The 26,751-nt window shown below is 39.9% G+C and overlaps 1 protein-coding gene across 1 annotated transcript in view; it reads left to right on the forward strand.

Annotated features, from left to right (window-relative positions):
* Window positions 1-24,929, forward strand: part of NSUN6 (NOP2/Sun domain family, member 6) — a 96,685-nt gene extending 71,756 nt beyond the window's left edge. The window contains exons 9-11 of the mRNA XM_011968885.1: window positions 18,571-18,719; window positions 22,269-22,394; window positions 24,349-24,929. Coding sequence (XP_011824275.1) covers window positions 18,571-18,719; window positions 22,269-22,394; window positions 24,349-24,561 — 488 coding nt within the window. The 3' untranslated portion in view covers window positions 24,562-24,929. The remainder of the gene's footprint in view (window positions 1-18,570; window positions 18,720-22,268; window positions 22,395-24,348) is intronic.
* Window positions 24,930-26,751: the final 1,822 nt, after the last annotated feature.

The raw sequence follows: 26,751 nt of genomic DNA on the forward strand, positions 1-26,751 counted from the left end.
TGAATAAGTGCCATCCAGTCTGGAAGGGAGTTTCTTCTAGGTCTGGTCAAACCTTTGTATGGTCATAAATTAAATGTAACGTGTGTTCCCTCCTTAGATTTGGATTCCCAGTTAGGAAACCTGCTGGACTGAGTGAATTTTCAGTGGTCAATATTAAATCATTCTTTTCTAACAGAATGGCTTCATACTTTAAAATTCTCGACTCAGTAAGCCATCTCTCTGCTTTCTGGTTTAAGATATTCTAACTTAGTGAGGCGTGCTTGCTGTCAATTTTCCCCCAAAGGTTAACTTTCTGCTTTCTTCGACTAATACTGAGGTAGCTGCGATGGACTGGATGCATTGAGGCCATCCACAAGTGACTGGATCTAAGACCTTTGATAGGAAGGCTATGGGCTGCTGGCAGCCTCCATGTTCTTGAGTCAGCACTCCTAAATCTACTCCACTGTCCACATTAACAAAAAGGTGGAATGGCTTTTCTTGGGAGGATGAGGCTAAAACAGGGGCAGTTATGAGCCTTTCCTTCAGCTCCTCGACTTGATCAGCTTCCTCAGAAGTCCACAAGATATGATTAGGCTTCTCCTGGGCAAGTTTTTGATATAACAGTTTACTGTACAGTGCATATGAGTCAATCCATAAGTGGCAGTATCCGACTAACCCTAAAAATTTCCTGAGTTTGGGCTGGGCATGGTGGCTCATGCCTGTAATCCAAGCACTTTAGGAGGCCCAGGCAGGCAGATCATGAGGTCAGGAGATCGAGACCATCCTGACCGGTGAAACCCCATCTCTACTAAAAATACAAAAAATTAGCCGGGCATGGTGGCGGGCACCTATAGTCCCAGCTACTCAGGAGGCTGAGGCAGGAGAATGGCATGAACCCAGGAAGTGGAGTTTGCAGTGAGCCGAGATCGCGCCACTGCACTCCAGCCTGGGTGACAGAGCGAGATTCCGTCTCAAAAAAAAAAAAAAAAAAAAAAAAAAAAAAAAACATTCCTGAGTTGTTTGGTTTGAGGCAAGGGTAGGGACATGAGTCCCTCAATTTGTTCAGGCTTTATTCTTCACTTGCCTGCACTTATTAAGTGGCCTAAATATTTAAATTTGGACTGTACATACTGGAGCTTTCTTTTTGAGACTCGTAGCCCCTCAACCTGCAGATGGTTAAGAATATGTGTAGAGAAGTCAGTTAACTTCCCTTTATCCTCACCACACATAAGAAGGTCATCCACTTACTGGTGAATGCATATTTGTTTTGGGATGACAACTTTTTCTAGAACTTGTTCTAAAATTTGGGCAGAGGGAGAATGCGGTGGAGAATATGGAATGGAATGTAGAATGGTATGGAGAATGCAATGGAATGGAGAATGGAATGGAATATGGAATTGAATGGAATGGGGAATGGAATGGAAAATGCAATGGATGGAATGGAGAATGGAATGGAAGGGAGAATGGAATGGAGAATGGAATGGAATTGGAAATGGAATGCAATGGGAAATGGAATGAAAAGGAATGTAGAATGGAATGGAATGGAGAACAGAATGGTATGGAGAATGGAATGCAGTGGACACTGGAGAATGGAATGGAAAATGCAATGAAATGGAGAATGCAGTGGAATGGAGAACGGAATGGAATGGAGAGTGGAATGGAATGGAGAATAGAATAGAATGGAATGGAATGCAGAATGGAAAGGAATGGGGAATGGAATGGAGTGGAGAATGAAATGGAGAATAGAATGGAGGATGGAATGGAACAGAGAATGGAATGGAGAAAGGAATGGAATGGAGAATGGAATAGAGTAAAGAATGGAATGGAATGGACAATGGAATCCAGAAAGCAATGGAATGGAAGGAAATGGAGAATGGAATGGAGTGGAGAATGGAAAGGAATGGAATGGAGAGTGGAATGGAGAGTGGAATGGAATGGAGAGTGGAATGGAATGGAGAGTGGAATAGAATGGAGAATGGAAGGAAATGGAGACGATAATGGAATGAAATGGAGTGGAGAAAGGAATGGAATGGAAAATGGAATGGAATGGGGAATGCAATGGAGAATGGAATGGAATGGAGAATGGAATGGACTGGAGAATGGAACGGAGACTGGAAAATGGAGTGGGGAATGGAAAATGGAATAGAGAATGGAATGGATTGCAGAATGGAATGAGGAATGGATTGGAATGGAGAATGGAAAGACAATGGAATAGAATGGAGAATGGAATGGAATGCAGAATGGAATGGAATGGAATGGAGAATGGAATGGAATGGAGAAACAGAATAGAATGGAATGGAGAATGCAATGCACAATGGAATGGAGAATGAAATGGAGATGGAATGAAGAATGGAATCGAATGGAGAATGGCATGGAAAGGAATGGAATGGAGAATGGAATGGAATGGAGAATGGAATGGAAAATAGAATGGAGATGGAATGGAGACTAGAATGGAATGGAATGGAGAATGGAATGGGGAGTGGAATGGAATGGGGAATTGAATGGGGAATAGAGTGGAAACGGGAATGCAGTAGAGAATGGAATGGAATGGAGATTGAACTGGAATGGAGAGTGGAATGGAATGGAGAATGGAATGGAATGGAGAATGAACTGGAATGGAAAATGGAATGGAATGGAGAATGCAATGGAGAATGGAATAGAATGTAGTGGAATGGAGGATGGTATGGAGCATGGAATGGAATAGGGAATGGAATAGAATGGAGAATGGAATGGAATGCATTGGTGAATAGAATGGAATGGAGTATGGAATGAAATGGAATGGAGGATGGTATGGAGAATGGAATGGAGCGGAGAATGGAGTAGGAATGGAATGGAGAATTGAATGGATTAGAGAAAAGAATGGACTGCAGAATGGAATAGAATGGAATGGAATGCAGAATGGAATGGAATACAGAATGGAATGAAATGGAGGATGGAATGGAATGGAGAATAGAATGGAATGGAGAATGAAATGAGTGGAATAGAATGGAATGGAATGGAAAACGCAATGGACAATGGAATGGAATGGAAAATGGAATATGCAGTGGAGAATGGAATGGAATGGAGAATGGAAGGAAATGGAGAAAAGAATGAAATGGGGAATGAAATGGAGAATGGAATGGAGGATCGAATGGAGGATGTAATGGAGTATGGAATGGAATGGAGAATGGAATGGAAAAGAGATTGGAAAGGAATGGAAAATGGAATGGAGAATGGAATGGAATGCAGAATGGAATGGAATGGAATGGAGTGGAATGGAGATGGAATGGGGAGTGGAATGGAATGGGGAATTGAATGGGGAATGGAGTGGAAACGGGAATGCAGTGGAATGGAGAATAGTTTGGAATGGAATGCAGAATGGAATGCAGAGTGGAATGGAGAGTGCAATAAAATGGAGAATGGAATAGAATGGAGAATGCTATGGAATGGAGAATGGACTCGAATGGAATGGAGAATGAACTGGAATGGAGAATGGAATATAGAATGGAATGGAGAATGGAATGGAATGGAATGTAGTGATGAATAGAATGGAATGGAGAATGGAATGGAATGCAGTGGTGAATGGAATGGAGAAAGGAAAAGAATATGGAATGCAATGGAGAATGGAGTTGAATGGGGTATGGAGTGGAATGGAGAATGGAATGGAATGGAATGCAGTGGTGAATAGAATGGAATGGAGGATGGTATAGCGAATGGAGTAGAAAGGAATGGAAAGGAGAATGGAATGGAATGGAATACAGAATGGAATGGAATGGAGAATGGAATGGAATGGAGAATGGAGTGAAATGGAGAAAGGAATGGAGTGAAATATAGAATGGAATGGAATGGAATGGAATGAAGGATGGTATGGAGAATGAATGGAGTGGAGAATGGAATGGAGTGGAGAATGGAATAGGAATGGAATGGAATGCAAAATGGAATGAAACGGATAAAGTAATGGAATGAAATGGAGAATGGAATGGAGAATGGAGTGGAATGGAATGGAGAATGGAGTGGAATGGAATGGAGAATGGAATAGAATAGAGAATGGAATGGAATGGAGAATGTAAAATGGAATGGAGAATGGAATAGAGCAGAGAATGGAATGGAATGGAGAATGTATTGTAATGTAATGGAGAATGGAAGGAGAATGGAATAGAATGGAGACTGGAATGAGGAATGGAATGGAGAATGGAATGGATTGGAATGGAGAATGGAGTGGAATGGAAAATGGAATGGAGATGGAATGGAGAATGGAATGGAATGGAATGGGATGGGTAATGGAATGGAAAGGGGAATGGATTGGAATGCAATGGAGAATGGAAGAGAATAGAGAATGGAGTAGAATGGAATGGAGAGTGAAATGGAATGTTGAATGGAATGGAAAATGTAATGGAATGCAGATTGAATTGGAATGGAGAGGTGGAATGAAATGGAGAATGGAGAATGGAATGGAATGGAGAATGCAGAATGGAATGGAGAATGGAATGGAATGTGCAATGGAATGGAATGTGGAATGGAATGGAGAATGCAGAATGAAATGGAGAATGGAATGGAATGTGCAATGGAATGGAATGTGGAATGGAATGGAATGGATAATGGAATGCAGTGGACAATGGAGAATGGAATGGAATGGAGAATGCAATGGAATAGAGGATGGAATGGAATAGAGAACAGAATGGAATGGAGAGTGGAATGGAGAAGGGAATGGAGTCGGGAATGGCATGGAATAGAATGGAGGATGGAATGGAATAGAATGAAACAGTGAATAGAATGGAGCGGAATGGAATGGAATCGAGAATGGAATAGGGTGAAGAATGGAATGGGATGGAGTGAAAAATGGAATGGAATGGAATAGATAAAGGAATGGAATGGAAGGGAATGGAGAATGGAATGGAATAGAGAATGGAAGGAAATGGAGAAAAGAATGAAATGGGGAATGAAATAGAGAATGGAATGGAGGATCGAATGGAGGATGTAGTGGAGTATGGAATGGAAAAGAGATTGGAAAGGAATGGAAAGTGGAATGGAGAATGGAAGGGAGTGGAAAATGTAATGGGGAATGGAGAATGGAATAGAAAGGAGAATGGAATAGAATGGAGAATAGAATGGAATGGAATGGAGAATGGAATGAAGAATGGAGTGGAATGGATTGGAGAATGGAAAATGGAATGCAATAGATAATGGAATGGAATGGACAACAGAATGGAGATGGAATGGAGAATGGAATGGATTGGAGAATGGAATGGAGAATGGAAAGGAATGGAAAATGGAATACAATAGATAATGGAATGGAATGGACAGCAGAATGGAGATGGAATGGAGAATAGAATGGAATGGGGAGTGCAATGGAATAGGGAATTGACTGGGGAATAGAATGGAGTGGGGAATGCAATGGAAAGGGGAATGCAACGGAATGGACAATGGATTGGAATGGAATGGAGAATGGTTTGGAGTGGAATGGAAAATGGAATGGAACGGAGAATGGAATGCAGAATAGAATGGAATGGAGAATGGAATAGAATGGAATGGAATGTAGTGATGAATAGAATGGAATGGAATGCAGTGGTGAATGGAATGGAGAAAGGAAAAGAATATGGAATGCAATGGAGAATGGAGTTGAATGGGGTATGGAATGGAATGGAGAATGGAATGGAATGCAATGGTGAATAGAGTGGAATGGAGGATGATATGGAGAATGGAATAAAAAGGAATGGAAAGGAGAATGGAATGGGATACAGAATGGAATGGAATGGAGAATGGAATGGACTGCAGAATGTAATGAAATGAAGAAAGGAATGGAGTGAAATATAGAATGAAATGGAACGTAATGGAATGGAGGATGGTATGGAAAATGAATTGAATGGAATGGAGAATGGAGTGGAGTGGAGAATGGAATAGGAATGGAATGGAACGCATAATGGAATGAAACAGATAAAGGAATGGAATGGAGAATGGAACGGACAATGGAGTGGAATGAAATGGAGAATGGAATAGAATAGAGAATGGGATGGAGAATGGAATGGATTGGAATGGAGAATGGAGTGGAATAGAGAATGGAGTGGAATGGAAAATGGAACGGAGATGGAATGGAGAATTGAATGGAATGGAGAATGGGATGGAATGGGATGGGTGATGGAATGGAAAGGGGAATGGAATGGCGAATGGATTGGAATGCAGTGGAGAATGGAAGAGAATAGAGAATGAAATGGAATGGAGAGTGGAATGGAATGGAAAATGGAATGCAGATTGAACTGGAATGGAGAGTGGAATGGAATGGAGAATGCAGAATGGAATGGAGCATGGAATGGAATGTGGAATGGAATGGAATGGAGAATGAACTGGAGTGGAGAATGGGATGGAACAGAGAGTAGAAAGGCACAGAACAGAGAATGGAATGGAGAATGGAAGGGAATGGAATGGAGACTGAAATGGAATGGAGAATGCAGAATGAAATGGAATGTAGAATGGAATGGAGAATGAACTGGAATGGAGAATGGAATGGAGTGGAGAATGGTATGGCACAGAATGGAGAATGGAAGAGAATAGAATGGAGAATGGAAGGGAATGGAATGGAGAATGGTATGGAATGGATAATGGAATAGAATGCATAATGGAATGGAGAATGGAATAGAATGTGGAATGGAATGGAATGGAGAACGGTATGGAGAATGCAATGGAATGGAAAATGGAATGGAATATAGAATGGAATGGAATGGATTGGAGAATGGATTGGAATGGAGATTCAACTGGAATGGAGAGTGGAATGAAATGGAATGGAGAATGGAAGGGAATGGAATGGAGAATGGAATGGAATGGAATGTGGAATGCAATGGAATGGAGAATGAACTGGAATGGAGAATGGAATGCATTGAAGAAAGGAATGGAATGGAGAATGCTATGGAACGGAATGGAGAATGGAATAGAATGGAGAAAGGAATAGAGAATGGAATGGAATACAGTGGTGAATAGAATGGAATGGAAAATGGAATGGAAAGTAATGGAATGGAGGATGGTATGGAGAATGGAACGGAATGGGGAATGCAATGGAGGAAGGAATGGAGAATGGAATGGAATGGAGAATGGAAAAGAGCAAAATGGAATGGAGAATGGAATGGAATGGAGAATGGAAAAGAGCGGAATGGAATGGAATGGAAATGGAATGGAATGGAGGATGGAATGGAATGCAGTGGAGAATGGAATGGAATGGAAAGTAGAATGAAATGGAATGGAGAATGGAATGCAGTGGAGAATGGAATGCAGTGGAGAATGAACTGGAATGGAGAATGGAAGGGAATGGAATGGAAAATGGTATGGAATGGAGAATTGAATGGAATGGATAATGGAATGGAATGGAGCAGGGAATGGAATGGAGCATGGAATGGAATGAATTGGAGAACGGAATGGAATCAAGAATGGAATGGAATAGAACAGAGAATGGAGTGGACTGGAGAATGGAATGGAATGGAGAATAGAATGGAATGGAGAATGGAATGCAGAAGGGAATGGAATGGAATGCAGAATGGAACGGAATGAAGAATGGATAATGGAGTAGAATAGAATGGAGAATGGAATGGAATAGAGAATGGGTGGGGAATGGAATGGACTGGGGAATGATATGCAATGGAATGGGGAATGGAATGGAGAACAGAACTGAATGGAAGGGAGAATGGGATGGAATGGAGAATGGAATGCAATGCAGAATGGAATGGAGAATGAACTGGAATGGAGAATGGAATGGAGTGGAGAGTGGAATGGAGAATGGAATGGAATGGAATGGAGAATGGAATGGAGTGGAGTGGAGAATGGAATGGAATGCAGTGGTGAATAGAATGGAATGGTGAATGGAATGTACCGGAATGGAGGATGGTGTGGAGAATGGAATGGAATGCAGAATGGAAAGGAATGGAATGGAATGGAAAATGGTATGGAAGGGAGAATTGAATGGAATGGATAATGGAATGGAATGTGGAATGGAATGGAGTAGTGAATAGAATGGAATGGAGAATGGAATGTAACGGAATGGAGGATGGTGTGGAGAATGGGATGGAATGGAGGAAGCAATAGAATATGGAATGGAATCGAAATGGAATGGAATGAACAATGGAATGGTATGCAGTGGTGAATAGAATGGAGTGGAGAATGGAATGGAGAATAGAATGGAATGGAGAAGGGTATGGAAAAGAATGGAATGGAATGGAAAATGGTATGGAAGGGAGAATTGAATGGAATGGATAATGGAATGGAATGTGGAATGGAATGGAATGGAGCATCGAATGGAATGGAATAAAATGACGAATGGAATGGAGAATGGTATAGAATGGAACGGAAAGTGGAGAATGAAATGGAATGGAATGGAGAATGGATTGGAGAATGAAATGGAAGGCAGAATAGAATGGAAGGGAATGGAACAGAGAATGGAGAATTGGAATGGAATGGAATGGAGAATGTAACGGATGGAGAATGGAGTGGAATAGACAGTGGAATGGAATAGAGATGGAATGGACAATGGAATGGAATGGAGAGTACAGTAGAATGGAGAATGGAATAGAATTCGGAATGGAATGGAGAATGGATTGGAAAGAAATGGAAAATGGAATGGAATGAAATGGAGAATATAGAATAGAAGGGAACGGAATGGAGACTGGAATAGAGAATGGAATGGAATGAAGAATGGAATGGAGAATTGAATGCAATGGAGAATGAACTGGAATGGAGAATGGAGTGGTGAATGGTATGGAATGCAATAGAGAATGGCATGGAGAGTGGAATGCAAAATGGTATGGATTGGAGAATGGAATGGAATTGATAAAGGAATCGAGAATGGAATGGAATATGGAACAGAATGCAATGGAATGGAGAATGAAAAATTGAATGGAGAATGGAATGGAAAGGAGAATGGAATAGAATGGAATGGAATAGAGAATGGAATGCGGATAGAATGGAAATAGAATGGAATGGAGAATAGAATGGACAATGGAATGGAGATGGAATGGAGAGTGGAATGCAATGGAGGATGGAATGGGGAATGGAGTGGAATGAGGAATTGAATGGGGAATGGAATGGAAAGGGGGAAAGGAATGGAATGGAAAATGGATTGGAGAATGCTTTGGAATGGAATGGAATAGAGACTGGAATGGAATGGAGATGAAACTGGAATGGAGACTGGAATGAAATGGAGAATAGAATGGAATGGAGAATAAAAGGGAATAGAATGGAGAATAGAATGGAATGGAGAACGGAATGGACTGGAGAATGGAATGGAATGCGGAATGGAATGGAGAATGAACTGGAATGGAGAATGGTATGGAACGGAATGGAGAATGGAAGAGAAAAGAATGGAGAATCGAATGGAATGAAGTGGTGAATGGAATGGAGAATGGAGTGGAATGGAGGATGGAATGGAATGGAGCATGGAATGCAATGATAGAGAATGGAATGGTATGGAACAGAAAATGGAGAATGGAATGGAATCTAATGGAGAATGGAATGCAGTGGCGAATAGAATGGAGTAGAGAATGGAATGGAATGGGGAATGAATGGAGAATGAAATGCAATGGAGGATGGAATGGAATGCAATGGTGAATAGAATGGAATGGAGAATGGAATACAATGTAATGGAATGGAATGGAGGATGGTATGGAGAATGGAATGGAATGGAATGGGGAATCGAGTACAATGGAGAAAGGAATAAAATGTGAAATGGAATGGAGAATGGAATGGAATGCAGTGGTGAATAGAATGGAGTAGAGAATGGAATGGAATGGAATTAAGGATGGTATGGAGAATGGAATGGACAATGGAATGGAATACAGGATGGAAGGGAGCAGATAAGGGAATGGAATGCAGAATGCAATGGAGAATGGAATGGAGAATGGAGTGGAATGCGGAATGGAATGGAACGAAGAATGGAATAGAGAATGGAATGGAATGGAAATAAAAATAGAATGGAATGGAGAATAGAATGGAATACACAATGAAATGGAATAGAGAATGGTATGGGGAAATGGAATGGAATGGAGAATGGAATGCAGTGGAGAATGGAATGGAATGGAGAACAGAATGGAATGGAGAATGGAATGGAATGCAGAATAGAATGAAATGAAGAATAAACTGGAATGGAGAATGGAATTGAATGGAGAATGGTGTGGAGTGGAATGGAGAGTGGGATGGAATGCAGAATGGAATGGAATGAAGCATGGAATGCAGTGAAATGGAGAATGGAATGGAATCAGTAATGGAATGGAGAATGGAATGGAAAGGAATGGAATGCAGTAGGGGAATGGAATGGAATGGAGGATGGTATGGCGAATTGAATGGAATGGGTAATGGAATGGAATCGAGAAAGAAATGGAATATGGAATGGAAAGTGGAATGAAATGGAATGGAGAATGGAATGGAATGGAAAATGGAATGTTGAATGGAGAAGGGTATGAATGGATAGAGAATGGAATGGATTGGAGTGGAATGAAAGGGAGAATGGAATTGAATAAAGAATGGAGAATGGAATGGAGAATGGAATGCAGTGGAATGGAGAATGTAACAGATGGCGAATGAAATGGAGTGGAGAACGGAATGGAATAAGGAATGGAGATTGGAATGGAATGGATAATGGAATGGAATGGAGAATGGAATAGAATGGAGAATGGATTGGAATGGAATGGAGAATGGAATTGAATGGAGAATAGAATGGAATGGAATGGAACGGAGAATGGAGTGAAATAAAAGGAATGGAGAATGGAATGGAATGTGGAATGGAATGGAGAATGGAGTGCAATGGAGAATGAACTGGAATGGAGAATGGAATGGAATGGTGAATAGAAAGGAATGGAGAATGGAATGAAGAATGGTATGGAATGCAAAATGGAATGAAATGGTGACTGGAACGCAGAATGGTATGGAATGGAGAATGGAATGGAGAATGGAATGGGATGTAATGGAATGGAGAATGGTATGGAATGTGGAATGGAATGGAGAATGAAATGGAATGGAGAATGGAATGGAATTGAGAATGGAAGGTAATGGAATGCAGAATGGAATAGAAGGGAATGGAGAATGGAATGGGGAATTGAATGGAATGGGGAATGAAATGGAATGGAGAATGGACTGGAATAGGGAACAGAATGGAGAATGGAGTGGAAGGGAATGGAATGGAGAATGGAATGGAATGGAGGTTGAACTGGAATGAAGAGTGGAATGAAATGGAAAGTGGAATGGAGAATGGTATGGAATGAAAGGGAATGGAATGAAGAATGGAGTGGAATGGAATGGAGAATGGAAGGGAATGGCAAATAGAATGGAATGGAGAATGAATTGGAATGGAGAATGAAAGGAAATTGAATGGAGAATGGAAGGGAATTGAATGGAGAATGGTATGGAATGGAGAATGGAATAGAATGAAAAATTGGAGAATGGAATATAATGTGGAATGGAATGAAGAATGGAATGGAGCATGGAATGCAATGAAATGGAGAATGAAGTGGAGAATGTTATGGATTGGAAAATGGTATGGAGAATGGAATGGAGAAAGGAATAGAATATGGAATTGAATGGAGAATGGAATGGAATCAAAATGGAATGGAGAATGGAATGAATTGGAGAATGGAATGGAATGGAATGCAGTAGTGAATAGAATGGAATGGAGAATGGAATGGAAGGGAGAATGGAATGGAATAGAATGGAGGATGGAATGGAATTGAGTGGAGAAAGGATAGGGGAATGGAATGGAGAACAGTGAATGGAATGGAATTAATGGAATGGAGAATGAAGTAAAATGGAGAATTGAATGGAATGGAATTGAATGGAATGCAATGGTGAATAGAATGGAATGGAATGAAATGGAGAATGGAATGAAATGGAATGAACTGGAGGGTGGTACAGGGAATTGAAATAATGGAGCATGGAATGGAGTAGAGAATGGAATGGAATGGAATGGAGAAGGAATGGAATAGAAAGGAGAAGGGAATGGAATGGAGAATGGAATGTTATGGAGAATGGAATGGAATGCAATGGAGAATGGAATGAAATGGAATGAAATGAAATGAAGAGTGGAATGGAGAGGTATGAATTGGAATGGAGAATTGAATGGAATGGAATGGAACGGAGAATGGAGAAATGGAATGGAATGGAGATTGGAATGGAGTGGAAAATGGAATGGAAAATGGATTGGAGAGTGGAATGGAGAATGGATTGGAATGGAATGGAGAATGGAAAAGAGAATGGAATGGAATGGAGAATAGAATAGAATGGAATGGAACAGAGAAAGGAATGGAATGGAACGGAGAATAGAATGGAATGGAGAATGGAATGGAATGGAAAGGAGTATGGAATGTTATGGAGAATGGAATGGAATGGAGAATCGAGTGGAATGGAGAACGGAATAGAGAATAGAATGGAATGCATTGGAGAATGGAATGAAATGACATGAAGAGTGGAATGGAGAATGGTATGAAATGGAATGGAAAATGGATTTGAATGGAGAATGGAATGGAATGGAATGGAACGGAGAATGGATTGGAATGGAGAATGGAATGGAGGTTGGAATGGAGTAGAAAACGGAATGGAGTATGGAATGGAGAATGGAATGGAATGGAAATGGAATGGAGAATGGAATAGAGGATGGAATGGAACGGAGAGTGGAATGGAATGAACAATGGAATGTTATGGAGAATGAAATGGAATAGAGAATAGAGTGGAATGGAGAATGGAATGGAATGCAATGGAGAATTGAATGGAATTCAGTGGAGAATGTAATGAAATGGAGAAGGGAATGAAATGAAATAAATGGAATGGAGAATGATATGAAATGGAATGGACAATGAATTGAAATGTAGAATTGAATGGGTTGTAATGGAATGGAGAATGGCATGGAATGGAGATTGAAATGGAATGGAAAATGCAATGGAGAATGGAATGAAATGAAGAATGGAATGGAGTATGGAATGGAATGGAGAATGGAATGGAATGGAAGGGAGAGTGGATTGCAATGGAATGGAAGGGAGAGTAGATTGGAATGGAATGGCGAATGCAATAGAGAATGGAATGGAATGGAGAATAGAATAGAATGGAATGGAACGGAGAATGGAATATAATGGAATGGAACAGAGAATGGAATGGATTGGAGAATGCAATGGAATGAAAAATGGAATGAAGAATGTACTGGAATGGAGAATGGTATGGAATGGAATGGAGAATGGAAGGGAATGGAGAATGGTATGAAATGAAGAATGGAATGCAATGGATAATGTAATCGAGAATGGAATGGAATGCAGAATGGAATGGAGTATGGAATGGAATGGAGCATGGAGTCGAATGAAATGGAGAATGGTATGGAATGGAATGGAAAATGGAGAATGGAATGGAGTGGAGAATTGAATGGAGAATAGAATGGAATTGAGAATGAAGTGGAATGGAGATTGGAATGGAAGATAATGAAATGCAATTCAGTGGAGAATAGAGTAGAGTGGAGAATGAGATGGAATGGAGAATGGTATGGAGACTGCAATAGAATGGGGAATGGAATGGAAAGAATAATGGAATGGAATATGGAATGGAATGCAGAATGGAATGGAGAATTCCGCATTCCATTCTCCATTCCATTCCATCCCATTTGCCATTGCATTCCATTCCACTCCTTCCTCCATGCCATTTCATTCTCCATTCCATTACAGTCTCCATTTCATTTTCCATTCCATTCCATTCTCCAATCCATTCCATCCTTTATTCCGTTCAGTTCTACATTCCATTCCATTCCATTTTCCATTTCATTCCATTCCATTCCGCATTCAGTTCTGCATTGCATTCTCCATTCCATTCCAAACCATTCTCGATTCAATTCGATTCCCCTTTCCATTCCATTCCCCATTCCATTCCATTGTCTATTCTATTCCATTCACCATTCTATTCCCATTTCCATTCCATTCCATTCCATTCCATTCTCCTTTCCATTTAATTCCATTTTGTTCCATTCCATTCTCCTTTCCATTCCATTCTACTCTGCTCCATTCTGTATTGAATTCTCTATGGAATGGAGTGGAAAATGCAGTGGAAAGGAGAACTGAATGAAGAATGGAATGAAATGGAGAATGGAATGGAATGCAGAATGGAAGGGAATGGAGAATGGGATGGAATGGAGAATGGAAGGGAATAGAGAATGGAATGGAATGGAGAATGGAAGGGAATAGAGAATGGAATGGAGGATGGAGTAGAATGAAGAATAGAATGGAGGACGAAATGGGATAGAGAATGGAATGGAATGGAGAATGAAATGGAATGGAGAATGGAAGGGAATGCAATGGTGGACAGAATGGAATGGAGAATGGTATGGAGACTACAGTGGAATGGGGAATGGAATGGAATGGAGTGGAGAATGGAATGGAATATGGAATGGGATGGATAATGGAATGGAGATTGGAATGGAAAATGGAATGGAATTGAGTGGAATAGATTGGAATGGAGAGTGAAATGAAGAGGGGAATGGAATGGAGAATGGAGAGTGGAGTGGAATGGAATGGAAGATAGAATGGAATGGAATGAAGAATGGAATCGTATGAATGGAGAGTGGAATGGAATAGAATCGAATGGAATGGAGAATGGAATGGAATGGAAGATAGAATGGAATGGAATGAAATGGAGACTTGAGAATTGAATGGAGAATGGAATGGAATGGAATGAAGCATGGAATGGAATGAAGAATGGTGAATGGAATGGAGAATGGAATGGGATGGAGAATGGAATGGAATGAAGAAAGGAATTAAATTGAATGGAGAATGGAATTGAATTGAATGGAGAATGCAGTGGAGAATGGAATGGAAGAATGGAGAATAGTTTGGAATGGATTGCAGAATGGAATGGTATGGAATGGAGAAAGGAATTGAATGGAAAGTGGAGTGGAATAGAATAGAATGGAGAGTAGAATGAAATTGAGAGGGAAAGGAATGGAATGGAGAATGGACTGGGAAATGGAATGGAGAATGGATTGTCAAATGGAGAATGGAAGGGAATGGAGGATGCAGGAAATGGAATGGAATGGGAATGGAATGGAGAATGGAATCAAATGGAGAATGGAAGGGAATGGACAATGGAGTTGAGAGTGGAATGGAGAATGGAGTGTAATGGAAAAAGGAATGGAATGGAACGATGAATGGAATACAATAGAGACTGGAGAATTGAATCGAATGGAGAATGGAATGAAATGAAGAATGGAATGGAGAATGAATGGAATGGAGAGTGGAATGGAATAGAGAATGGATTGGCATTGAATGGAGAATGGAATGGAGAATGCAGTGGAGGATGGAATGGAGAATGCAGTGGAGGATGGAATGGAGAATGGAATGGAATGGAGAATAGAATGGATTGGAATGGAATGGAATTGAATGAAATGGAGAGTGGATGGATTGCAATAGAATGGAGAATGGAATGGAGAATGGAATGGAATGAACTGGAGAATGGGCAGGGAAATGGAAGGGAGTAGAATTGAGAATGGAATGGAATGGAGAATGGAATTGATTGGAATGGAGAATGGAAGAAATGGAATAGAATGGAGAATGGATTTGAATGTAGAATAGAATGGTATGGAATGGAGAATAGAGTGGAAAATGGAGTGGAACAGAATGGAATGGAGAATGGAACAGAACGGAGAATGATATGGAATGGAATAGAATGGAATGGAATGGAGAATGGTATGGAATGGAGAAAGGAATGGAATGGAGAATGTAATGTCATGTAATGCAGAATGGAATGGAATGGAGAATGTAATGGCATGGAGGATGGTGTAGGATGGAATGGAGAATGGAATGGTATGGAATGGAAAATGGAATGGAATGGAATCAAATGGAATGGAATAGAATGGGAAGGAATGGAGAATGAAGTGAAATGGACTGGAATAGATTGTGGAATGAAACGGAGAATGTATGGAATGGAGACTTGAGAATTTGATGGAATGGAGATTTGAGAATTTAATGGAATGGGGAATGCATTGGAATTGAATGAAGAATGGAGTGGAAAATAAAATGGAATGGAGAGTGGAATGTAATGGAGAACAGAATGGAATGAAGAATGGATTGGAATGGGATTGAGAATGGAATGAAATGGAGAATGGAATGGAGAATGGAACGGAATAGAGAATGGAATGAAATGGAGAGTGGATGGAAAGAATTAGAATGGAGAATGAAATGGAATTGAATGGAGAATGGAATGGTATGGAATGGAAAATGGAATGCAATGTAATGGAGAGTGGACTGGGAAATGGGATGGAATGTAATAGAGAATGTAATGGAGAATGGAAAGGAATGGAGAATGGAAGAAATGGAATGGAATCAAGAATGGAATGGAATGAAATGGAGACTGGAATGGACAATGGAATGGAATGGACAATGGACTGGAATAGAATGGAAAATGGAATGGAGAATGGATTGGAGTGGAATGGAGAATGGAATGGAAGAGAGAATGGAATGGAGTGGAGAATGGAATGGAACAGAGTGGAGAATGGAAAGGAATCGAAAATGGAATGGAGTGAAGAATGGAATGGAATAGAGAATGGAAAGTAAAGGAGAATGGAATGGAATGGAGTGGAGAATGAAATGGAGAATGGAATGGTATCGAATGGAAGATGGAATGGAATGGAGAATGGAATGGAATGAAAAGGAGAAGGAAATGGAGAATGGAATGGAGAATGGAATAGAATGGCATGCAGTGGTGAATGTAATGTAATGGAGAATGGAATGGAATGGAATGGAGAATGGTATGGAGAATGTTATGGAGAATGCAGTGGAATGGGGAGTGGAATGGAATGGAGAATGTAATGGAATGGAGGATGGAATGGAATAGAAAATGGAATGGAATGGAATAGAGAATGGAATGGTATGGAGAATGGAATGGAATGGAGAATGGAATGGAATGGAGAAGGCAATGGAAGGGAATGGAGAATGTAATGGAATGGAGAATTGAACAGAATGGAATGGATAATGGAATGGAATGGAGAATGGACTGGAATGGAATGGAGAATGGACTGGGAAATGGAATGGAATGGAAAAGGGAATGGAATGGAGAAGGAAATGGATTGGAGAATGGAATGGAGAATGGAATGGAATTTAATGGAATGGAATAGAGAATGGAATGAAATGGAATGGAAAATGGAATGGACTGGGAAATCAAATAGAGGATGGAATGGAAAGGAGAATGGAATGGAATGGAGAATGGAATGGACAGTTGAGTGTAGTGAAACGGAATGGAGAAAGGATTGGAATGGAGAATGGAATGGAAGGGAGAATAGATTGGAGAATGGAATGGTATGGAATAGTGAATTGAGAATGGAATGGTGTGTAGAATGGAATGTAATGGAGAATGGAATGGGATGGAGAATGGAGTCGAATGGAGAATGGAATGGAGAATGGAATGGAATTAAATGCAATGGAGAATGGAATGGAATGGAATGGAATGGAATAGAGATGGAATGGAGAATGGAGATGGAATGGAGAATGGAATGGAATTGAATGGAGAATCGAATTCAATGGGGAATAGAATGGAATGGAATAGAGAATGGAATGGAATGGAGATGGAGTGGAGAATTGAATGGAATGGAGATGGAGTGGAGAATGGAATGGAATGGGGAATGGAAGGAATGGAGAATGGAATAGGGAATGGTATGGAATGGAGAGTGGAATTTAGATGAAATGGAGAATGGAATGAAATGGGGAATGGAATGCAATGAAATGGAATGAGGAATGGAATGGAATGGAATGTGGAGTGGAATGGAATGGATTGGAATAGAGAATTGAATGGAATGGAGAATGGAATTGATTGGAGAATGGAATGGATTGGAGAATGGAATGGAATGGCGAATGAAATTGATTGGAGAATGGAATGGAATGCAGAATGGAATGGAATGCAGAATGGAATGGAATGGAATGGAATAGACAATGGAATGGAATGGGGAATGGAATGCAGAATGGAATGGGAAATGGAATTGAATGGAATGGAAATCTTGCTTGCAGGTAGACAGCCTAAATATATAAACAGACCACTTGATTTCATACCTTCCTCCAATAACATTAAATAGGTCAGAAGTTAGGGAAAATTATTCAAGTGAATGCAAAGGAAACCTTCGTGGAAGATTGAATCTAGGGGTGGTACTGACTCATTCTACCTATTCTAGACCATAGCCCTACCGATGGCCACAGAAACAAGGAGACTCAGGAACACCAGAATCAGCATGTTTCACAATGATTGAACAGGCATTTTTTCGGGGGCTGTCTGCAGTAGAAATTACCAAGAGAAGTATCAGTTTCCAGAACAACTAGAATTAATTCCAAGTCCTAGCTTTGATAAATTGTGGCTTCTGAAGTTTGGGGTACAAGGTCTTGTGTGATTAGGCCTTGGTTTGTACTGTATCAACAGAATAAGTTTCAACTATTACTACATTTTTAACCTTTTTACCACATCAAATCTATATTAGGTATAAGTCAAAATTAGTTTAACCAGCTGCTTGATTGAAGGGAGAAATTGTTTTATTTTTGATTCTAGATTATGATTTTAAATTCCTGATCATCTCAGGAGTTTTCTAGTTTAAACCTATATGGCAGATAGTAAACATGTTTATAATTCTCTTTATAGGGGAACCTCCATTTCTACCAGAATCCTTTGACCGAATTCTTCTGGATGCACCCTGTAGTGGAATGGGACAGAGACCAAATATGGCCTGTACTTGGTCTTTGAAGGAATTGGCATCATATCAGCCATTACAGCGAAAACTCTTCACTGCAGTATGTGGTGGTCTGTTGTTGTGAAAGAAAGTTAACTTTTGCTACTTTGGTGTTTAAACCACTGAGAGCAATCTCCATAGCAGCATTCATTACAATAGCCAAAAGGTGGGAACAACCCAAGAGTCTGTTGACAGATACATGGATAACAGAATGTGCTATATCCATACATGGAACATTATTCAGCCTTCAAAGGAAGTGAGATTCTGATACATGCACAACATGGGTGAACCTGGAAAACATTATGCTCAGTAATATGAACCAGACACAAAAGGAAAAATGCTGTAATATTTTGCTTATATGAGTAGCTGGGAAATTCATAGAGACAGGAGGAAGAATAGATATTACCAGGCATTGTGGAGCTGGAGATTGAGGAGCTATTGTTTAATGCATATAGACTTGCAGTTTGGGACAATGAAAAAGTTCTGGAGATGGATGGTGGTGATTGTTGCCCAACAATGTGACTGTACTGAAGGTCATTATTGACTTAAAATGACTAAAATGGTAAATTTTATGTTATTTATATTTTACTATACACACATACACACAAATACAACTGAGAGGACCTAGTTTTAAATATAGAAGGTTTCCTTTAAGTTGATTCACCTTTAAGATATACAGGCAATAGTAGAATTTCGTCACATATTTAATAAATTTCAAATATTCTGCTCTATCTGAAAAGTCACTGAATTGTTAACTTGTAGTTACTAATTGATGTAAAGAAATAGATATAAACTAAATTACTCTTTTTTAAAAAAATAGAGTTCTTGCTTGGGTATGGTGGCTCACACCTATAATCCCAGCACTTTGGGAGGCCGAGGTGGGCTAATCACCTCAGGTCGGGAGTTCGAGACCAGCCTGGCCAACATGGCAAAACCCCGTCTCTACTGAAAATACAAAAAGTTAGCCGGGCGTGGTGATGTGCACCTATAGTCCCAGCTACTTAGGAGGCTGAGGCAGGAGAATTGCTTGAACCCAGGAGGCGAAGGTTGCAGTGAGCTGAGGTCACGTCACTGCACTCCAGCCTGGGCAACAGAGCAAGACTGTCTCAAAAAAAAAAAAAAAAAAGAAAGAAAAAAAGTAGATTTTGGGGTCTTCTTTAGAAGAAGAAGTTCCAATAGGAAGCAAAACTCATTGATAAAAACAGGAAGAGACAGTGGCCAGTGTAGGATATAGGAGAACCATAAAAACTGTACACATTTAACTTGTCTCTAGTACTTTCAGAAGAAGCCCAGATAGAACATTTGAGGATTTCTCCTAGTCTTGCAAAAATGACTCAGTGGATTTCAGAGTGTATAGACAGTGTTTGATCATAGATAAATTCATTATTTCATCCCAGCCCTCCAAAATACAAGGCTAGAGCAACAATGGATGTTCTGTAATGATTTAGTCTCTAAAGCTGTCTTTGAGTACATTCCGATTCAACTCTCTTGGTGTTTCCTTTCATACACAAAGGTAGCACTGGTTGCGGATTATTTGACTTCCTCTTTTTCTGTGAAGTCTTCAAAGAACTCATCCTCAGAATTAAAACAGCAAGCAGCAAAAAGGAAGCTTTACTTATAGCTGAAACCCACTTTGACTTGAGAATAAAATTAGGATACTTCTGTAAAGGACTTGGATTTCTGTTCTTTGTAGGTCATAGCAAAAATAGGATTTTAAAAGGCTACTAGGAGTAGATGAATGATCTCAATGAGAAGGAAAAGCTGACAGTATATGAGAGAGAACTTGAGAATATAGCAGGTGTGCCATTTAGCCTGGAGAGAAATCGAGAATGTGGATGTTAGAGTCAGACACATGTTGACTTGAGCCATGGCTCCTCCTCCTAAGTGACTTTATGTACATTGCTTTCTATATCTGAGTAGTAGGGATAACAGCTTTACCTACTAGGAATACATCTTTGGTGATAGTCATCTTACTTTGTGGTTGTTATAAGGATTTGTTGAGAAAAATTCATGTACAGTGTTTAACACAGTAACTGGCACATAGTAACAAAGTTTAAATTTTGATCAGCATACTCTGATTTAAAAAGCACAAGTGTGTACACTCTATTTTTAAAGATTTCCTTTAAAATTTTAAAAATCAGGAGCTTGAAAAGTTGAACTTTAGGTATTTGAGACAAATCTATTTTAGCATAGCACCTTATCTCCTGATTCATGTATTCAACAAATACTCATAGAGCACCTACTGTGTGTAAGACGCTATTCTAGACATTGACGGTACAGTATTGAGAAAGTAGACAACATTCCATGCCCTTATTCACGAGGTTTCTGTTCTAACTAGGAGAGGAAATAAATGAGTTTTTTAGTATATTAGAAGGCAATAATGCAATGGCCTATGGAGCAAGCCAAAGGAACTGGGGATAGCAGTGTTGGATTGGAATAGTTGAAAATTTACAGAGTGCCCGGGAACGTGACATACATGCAAAGATAAGGAGAAAGCAGTGCAGAGAATTAAGAGAGCTTTCCCAACTGCTGCAAAGATTCTGAGGTGCCACTGTGCCTTGTGTGTTCCAGAAACAGCAGAAGGTCAGTGTTGCCAAAGTAGAACGGGCCAGGGTAAGAGGTGTACAAGAGGAGGTCAGAGAGGCAACAGGAGACTTGTTTATGTCTGGCCTCAAAAGGCCTCTGTAAGGACTTTGTCTTTAAGTGATCATGGAGGACATGTGAGGGGCTTGGGGCTGAGAAGGGACAAGCTTAAAAGGACTGCTTTGTCTGCTGTACTGAGACTAGATTGCAGGAGGGCAGGGAATAAAGCAAGCTGATGAAGTGGAGGCAGTTGCAATAATCCAGGCAAAAGATAAAGAGGCTTGGACCACAATGATAGCAGTGGAAGTGGTGAGAAGTGGCCAAATTCTGGCTAGAATTTGAAGGTAGAGCCAACAGGACTTGCTGATGGTTGGGGGAGTCAGAAAAAGAGGCATAAACGATCATCTGAGGTTTGGCACGTGAGATTCTGGAAAGATAGGAAGACTCCTGCAGTAGGTTTCAGAGGGAAAGGAGGAGTTCATTTTGGCACATGTCAAGTTTGATAGGATTATAGAAATGTTGAGAAGGGCCAGACTTATGGCTCATACCTGCAATCCCAGCGCTTTGGGAGGCCAAGGTGGGAGGATTGCTTGAGCCCAGGAGTTTAAGACAAGCCTGGGCAACAGTGAGACCTCATCTCTATTTAGAAAAATAAGAATGAAAAAGAAATGTTAAGAAGCCAACTGAACGTTTAAGTAGGGAATTTAACAAGGAGGTCTGGCCTAAAAATGTAAATTTGTGAGTTTTCAGCATAAAAAATGGTATCGGAAGGCATGAAGGTGAATGATTGTGTTTGGGGAAGTCTTGGTCCATATGGAGTATGACAGTTCCAAGATGATGAAATGCACCTAGTCTAGTCTGCAAGTATTGCTCTTGCATACTCTAATTACAGAAGGAATCCTTGTCACATAGAACATCATTTTATTTATCCCAAACATTTGAAAGATATTACACCTTATGCTATGAAATTCATGCAGATGTTTATTTGGTTTTGTGCTGTGTGTGGTCTGATCACAGTTTTCTTTAGGCAGTTCAGCTGCTGAAGCCAGAGGGTGTGCTGGTTTATAGCACATGCACTATAACACTGGCCGAAAATGAAGAACAAGTTGCCTGGGCCCTGACAAAATTTCCTTGCCTTCAGCTTCAGCCCCAGGTAGGACTAATTTCATTTTTCTCTGTGTAATAAGATAAATCACAGAAACTGAAGCACTGTGGTAAACACAGGGTGTTAACGAAGAAAAAAGTAAAACTTCCAAAGTGAACACTGTAATAAACAAGAATGCTTACCTAATTAGATCCATTTTAGACTGCCCATAATTTGCATGTCCTGACAAAGTTTTTTGTCATCTTTGTTCCTTGCCATTGTGTTAAAATGGCACAGAGCTTGGGAGTATTTTTGTTATGTGTTTATTCCACTTGTAGCTATTCATGTTACTCGGCACCTTTTTTCTAAAAAGACTTTTTTCTTCTTTCCCAGTGCCGTATTTTTCTGATGTGGAAAATGTTGAGCATTTTCTCTCATGTCACATCAAAGCTCAAATGAGCTTTAATAACTGTGGGATATCAGAAGACCAGCCGAAAGGGAAAAACGTGCTTCTGGATTATCGCTTATTATATACAATGTATAATATTTAAAAAGCTTTCTTATACTTTCTTTTACCTAACACAACTCTTTCTGTTATGGTCTTTATTAGAAATGTATTTTTGATTCAGTTTTTAGCCCAGGATATTTGAGATTAAGTTTAAATCTGTAATAATGCTCACATACATTCAGATACATTGAGCATCTAACTTTAGTACCTTTCTATACAGAAGTAGGTAATGGGAATACATAAATATAGATAATTCAGAGATGGTTTCTAGACTCATAAATTAAGGTAATTACATTGTAGATGAAGGGAAGACTTCAGAATTCACTTGGAAACATACACACTCAAAATATATACCTAAAAGAGATGGGACGTTTTCCCCTGACCTCCATGGGATAATAAACGATCTGTTTTCTTAAGTATGTATCTAAAAACCTATCTTCATTAACATGCAAATGATTGTGATAGTGACTTAGGATTATAGATCTTCTTCAAGATCTATAGTAGTTTGCAAGTATCACTCAAGGCCTTATGATTCCTCTAAACTAATTGATACAGCCTTAAATTATGTATCCCTTTCTAATGTTTGTTTTTCTAGAAACTTTTCTCACCCACCTGGTATGGGTCAGAGAGAGGTACCTTAGATGCCTGAAGACCACCTTTCAGTTTTGGAAAATGTTAAATAAAGCTGAGTTTTTCTGTTGCTTTCTTTTTTTTTTCCTTCTTCCCTTCCCCCTCCCTGCACCCTTCCTTCTCTTTTATTTTCTTTTCTTTCATTTTTTATTTTTTGAGATGGAGTGTCACTCTGTCGCCCAGGCTGGATCGCCCAGGCATGATCTTGGCTCACTGCCACCTCTGCCTCTCGGGTTCAAGCAATTCTCGTGCCTCAGCCTCCCGAGTAACTGGGATTACAGGCGTGCACCACCACACCTGGCTAGTTTTTTGTATTTTTGGTAGAGACAGGGCGTCACCTTGTTGGCCAGGCTGGCCTCAAACTCCTGACCTCAGGTGATCAGCCCACCTCGGCCTCCCTAAGTGCTGGGATTATAAGTGTGAGCCCCTGTGCCTGGCCTCTTCTGCTTTATTGATAATAATGTTCCATTTACTGAGTCCCTGCTATGTGCCAGGTGTGATTCCACCTTCTTTGCTTAAGCCTTGTTTAATAGATGAGGAAATGTGGTTAATGTTACCTAAAGTCATACAGCTAAAATGTGATAGACCTGCAATTTGAGTCTACTTGTTTCCAGCTAAGAAGCTCAGGCCTTTAGTAATGTCACAGTGCCTGATAAGCATGTAATCATAGGTATTTGTTCATCAGGTGATGCATAGTATTGCTTTCCCACTTTACTGTCTGGAAAGCAGCACGTATTTTCCACCAAAATGAAAGGCATTTACTCATTTTGCTATTTTTGGAAGATGTAGTCGTTACAGCCCAATTGGTCTTTTAACTTAAATAGTAGCAGGCATACTTGCTAATTATGGGATGTTCATCCATATTGATTCACTTTCTCCAAACAGGAACCGCAGATTGGAGGAGAAGGAATGAGGGGAGCTGGTCTCTCATGTGAACAATTGAAACAGCTGCAGCGATTTGATCCATCGGCTGTGCCATTACCGGACACTGACATGGACTCTCTCAGAGAGGCCAGAAGAGAAGATATGTTGCGTCTGGCTAATAAGGACTCTATAGGTTTTTTTATTGCAAAATTTGTAAAATGCAAAAGCACATAGGAGAGGATGGATGCTCAGAAATGAAAATTCCAAACATTTGCTGTCTGTGCTTTTTTTTTTTTATACCAAAGTGTTGTCAGGCCAACTGAATGATGACGTAGTTGCTAAGGAAACAGAAAGGACTGCCAGCTGTTTTACCAGGGATCCAGAGACACAGAGGAAGTAGGGGGTGGTGTGAGATTATATTTTCCGTTTTTAAAAGAATTTTTTGCTTTATGTATTTGGAGTATAAAGAAAAACAGATGCCTGTAGCTGTCTGGAGCATATTTTCATTTGCAAGCTAATGTTTTAATTTGTGAAGAATACAAGTCATTTTTAATGTTAAAAATTAGTGAATCTAACAAAAGGAATAAAGTAGCAGCATTTGATGTGGTTATGAAAAGTGGTTTTTGTTCCCAGGTTCCTAAATAGTAGTTTCTTAAGGATTCAGGGCATGGGAAATCAAACATTGACTATGTGCCAATAATGGAGGTAAGTATTTTACCTGACTCTCTGCTTATTTAGTAGGTCAACCCCCTTTCAAATGAAGTCTGGACTTCCTCTAAATGATAGTGTGAAGTGATAGTCTAAAGACTATCACCGTCTAAATGATAGTCTATGTTTAATGTTTTTCATAATTTTAAACGAAAAAGTAAAATGAATATTTTCTTTGTAGATTTAGAAAATGAGATTATTCCACAATTTGGGTAACTTATCATGTGTTTGAAACATGTAAGTTATTAGAAAATGGTTGGTGAGAGGAAAATAAAAAAAAAACCCAGCTCTGGCAGCTGGGAAGCAGCCTGGCCTGACCCTTATAGCTGGGCCTTGGTGTTCTCCTGTTGAACATAAACAATTTCACGTAACACCAGCATCAGACAAGGCAGCTGTACCTATCATAGATTCAGACAAAAAAAGACCACAATCAAGTCTGAACTCAGACAAAAAGCAGATCATCCTTCGAACTGCAAAAATACCCAAGCATCCCACTGTAGTGGCCAAAATAAGTGACTGCTTTTCAATTTAATTTTACTTTTTAAAGACAAGGTCTTGCTCTGCCGCCCAGACTGGAGTGCAGTGGCATGATTTCATAGCCCTCTGCAACCTCAAACTCCTGGGCTAAAGCAATCTTCCTGCCTCAGCCTCCCCCACAGTTGTGTGCTACCGTGCTTGGCTAATTTTTTTTTTTTTTTTTTTTGAGAGAGATGGGAACTTGCTGTGTTACCCAAACTGGTCTTGAACTCCTGGCCTGAAGCAGTCCCCCCCGCCTTGGCCTTCTAAAGCACTGGGATTACAGATGTTAGCCATGCACCCAGCCAGCTTTTAAAAAAACATTACAGCCTTAGTATTTTGCCTTTCTATTGGCTTTTTAGACCAATCAGAATACTTAGTACCCAGCCATAGTTTTAAGGCTGTCTCGTGGTGTTTAAATCCATCATACGGTTTTGTTAGCTTTTATTCAAATCGCCCAAAAGTTATCAGGCCTTGGGCATAAGAAATGGACAACTGCTTAATAGTCTGATTTTTTTCCCCCCTCACAGGTTTTCTTTAGGAATTTCTCATAACTATTTATTGTATCCATAAGGATTGCAAGGTCTCTTGGATCAGGTAAGACCGATAGATGGCCTCTTCTTTAAAGAAGGCTTTCTTGAATACCCTTCCCTGAGGTTGGATAGGCACTGTTCCCCTTCTGTGTGCCTCTGGCACCCACATCTAATGTTCTCCTGGCTTATGACACTCTCATTCAAATTTTCTATCCATGCCCCTTAAGCCCCAGCTTCACACCTAGGAAACATCCTCCAGGCAGAGACCCTGTACTGCCTTTTCTCTCAGTCACAGCTTCAGAGCAGTCAATAGATGCTTATTGTTTAAGAGAAAAATTATTTCAAGCAAACCTGTGTCTTTTACATCCCTCATTCTGCCTTATATCCAGTAGATGTCATTTAACTAAAGAGAAACAATTTTCCTGTGCGACTTATCTTTTTAGGGCTCAGCATACCTCCTTAAACTTTAAATGTGTTTTAAGAAACTCTACAAAAGTCATTTTCTGTAATGCTCGCTGCACATCCTTATTTGCTAAGCTGGGATGAAAATGGCAGAAAATCAGCCTAGCAACAAACTTGTACTGGTGTAAATGTTTGATTAATACCAACAAATGTCAAAATACAACCAATGCCAGAAAATAGAAGAAAAATATTTACATATTGGAAA

This window comes from Mandrillus leucophaeus, unplaced genomic scaffold, assembly GCF_000951045.1.
Source record: "Mandrillus leucophaeus isolate KB7577 unplaced genomic scaffold, Mleu.le_1.0 Scaffold863, whole genome shotgun sequence".
In the NCBI taxonomy this organism is placed as follows: domain Eukaryota; kingdom Metazoa; phylum Chordata; class Mammalia; order Primates; family Cercopithecidae; genus Mandrillus; species Mandrillus leucophaeus.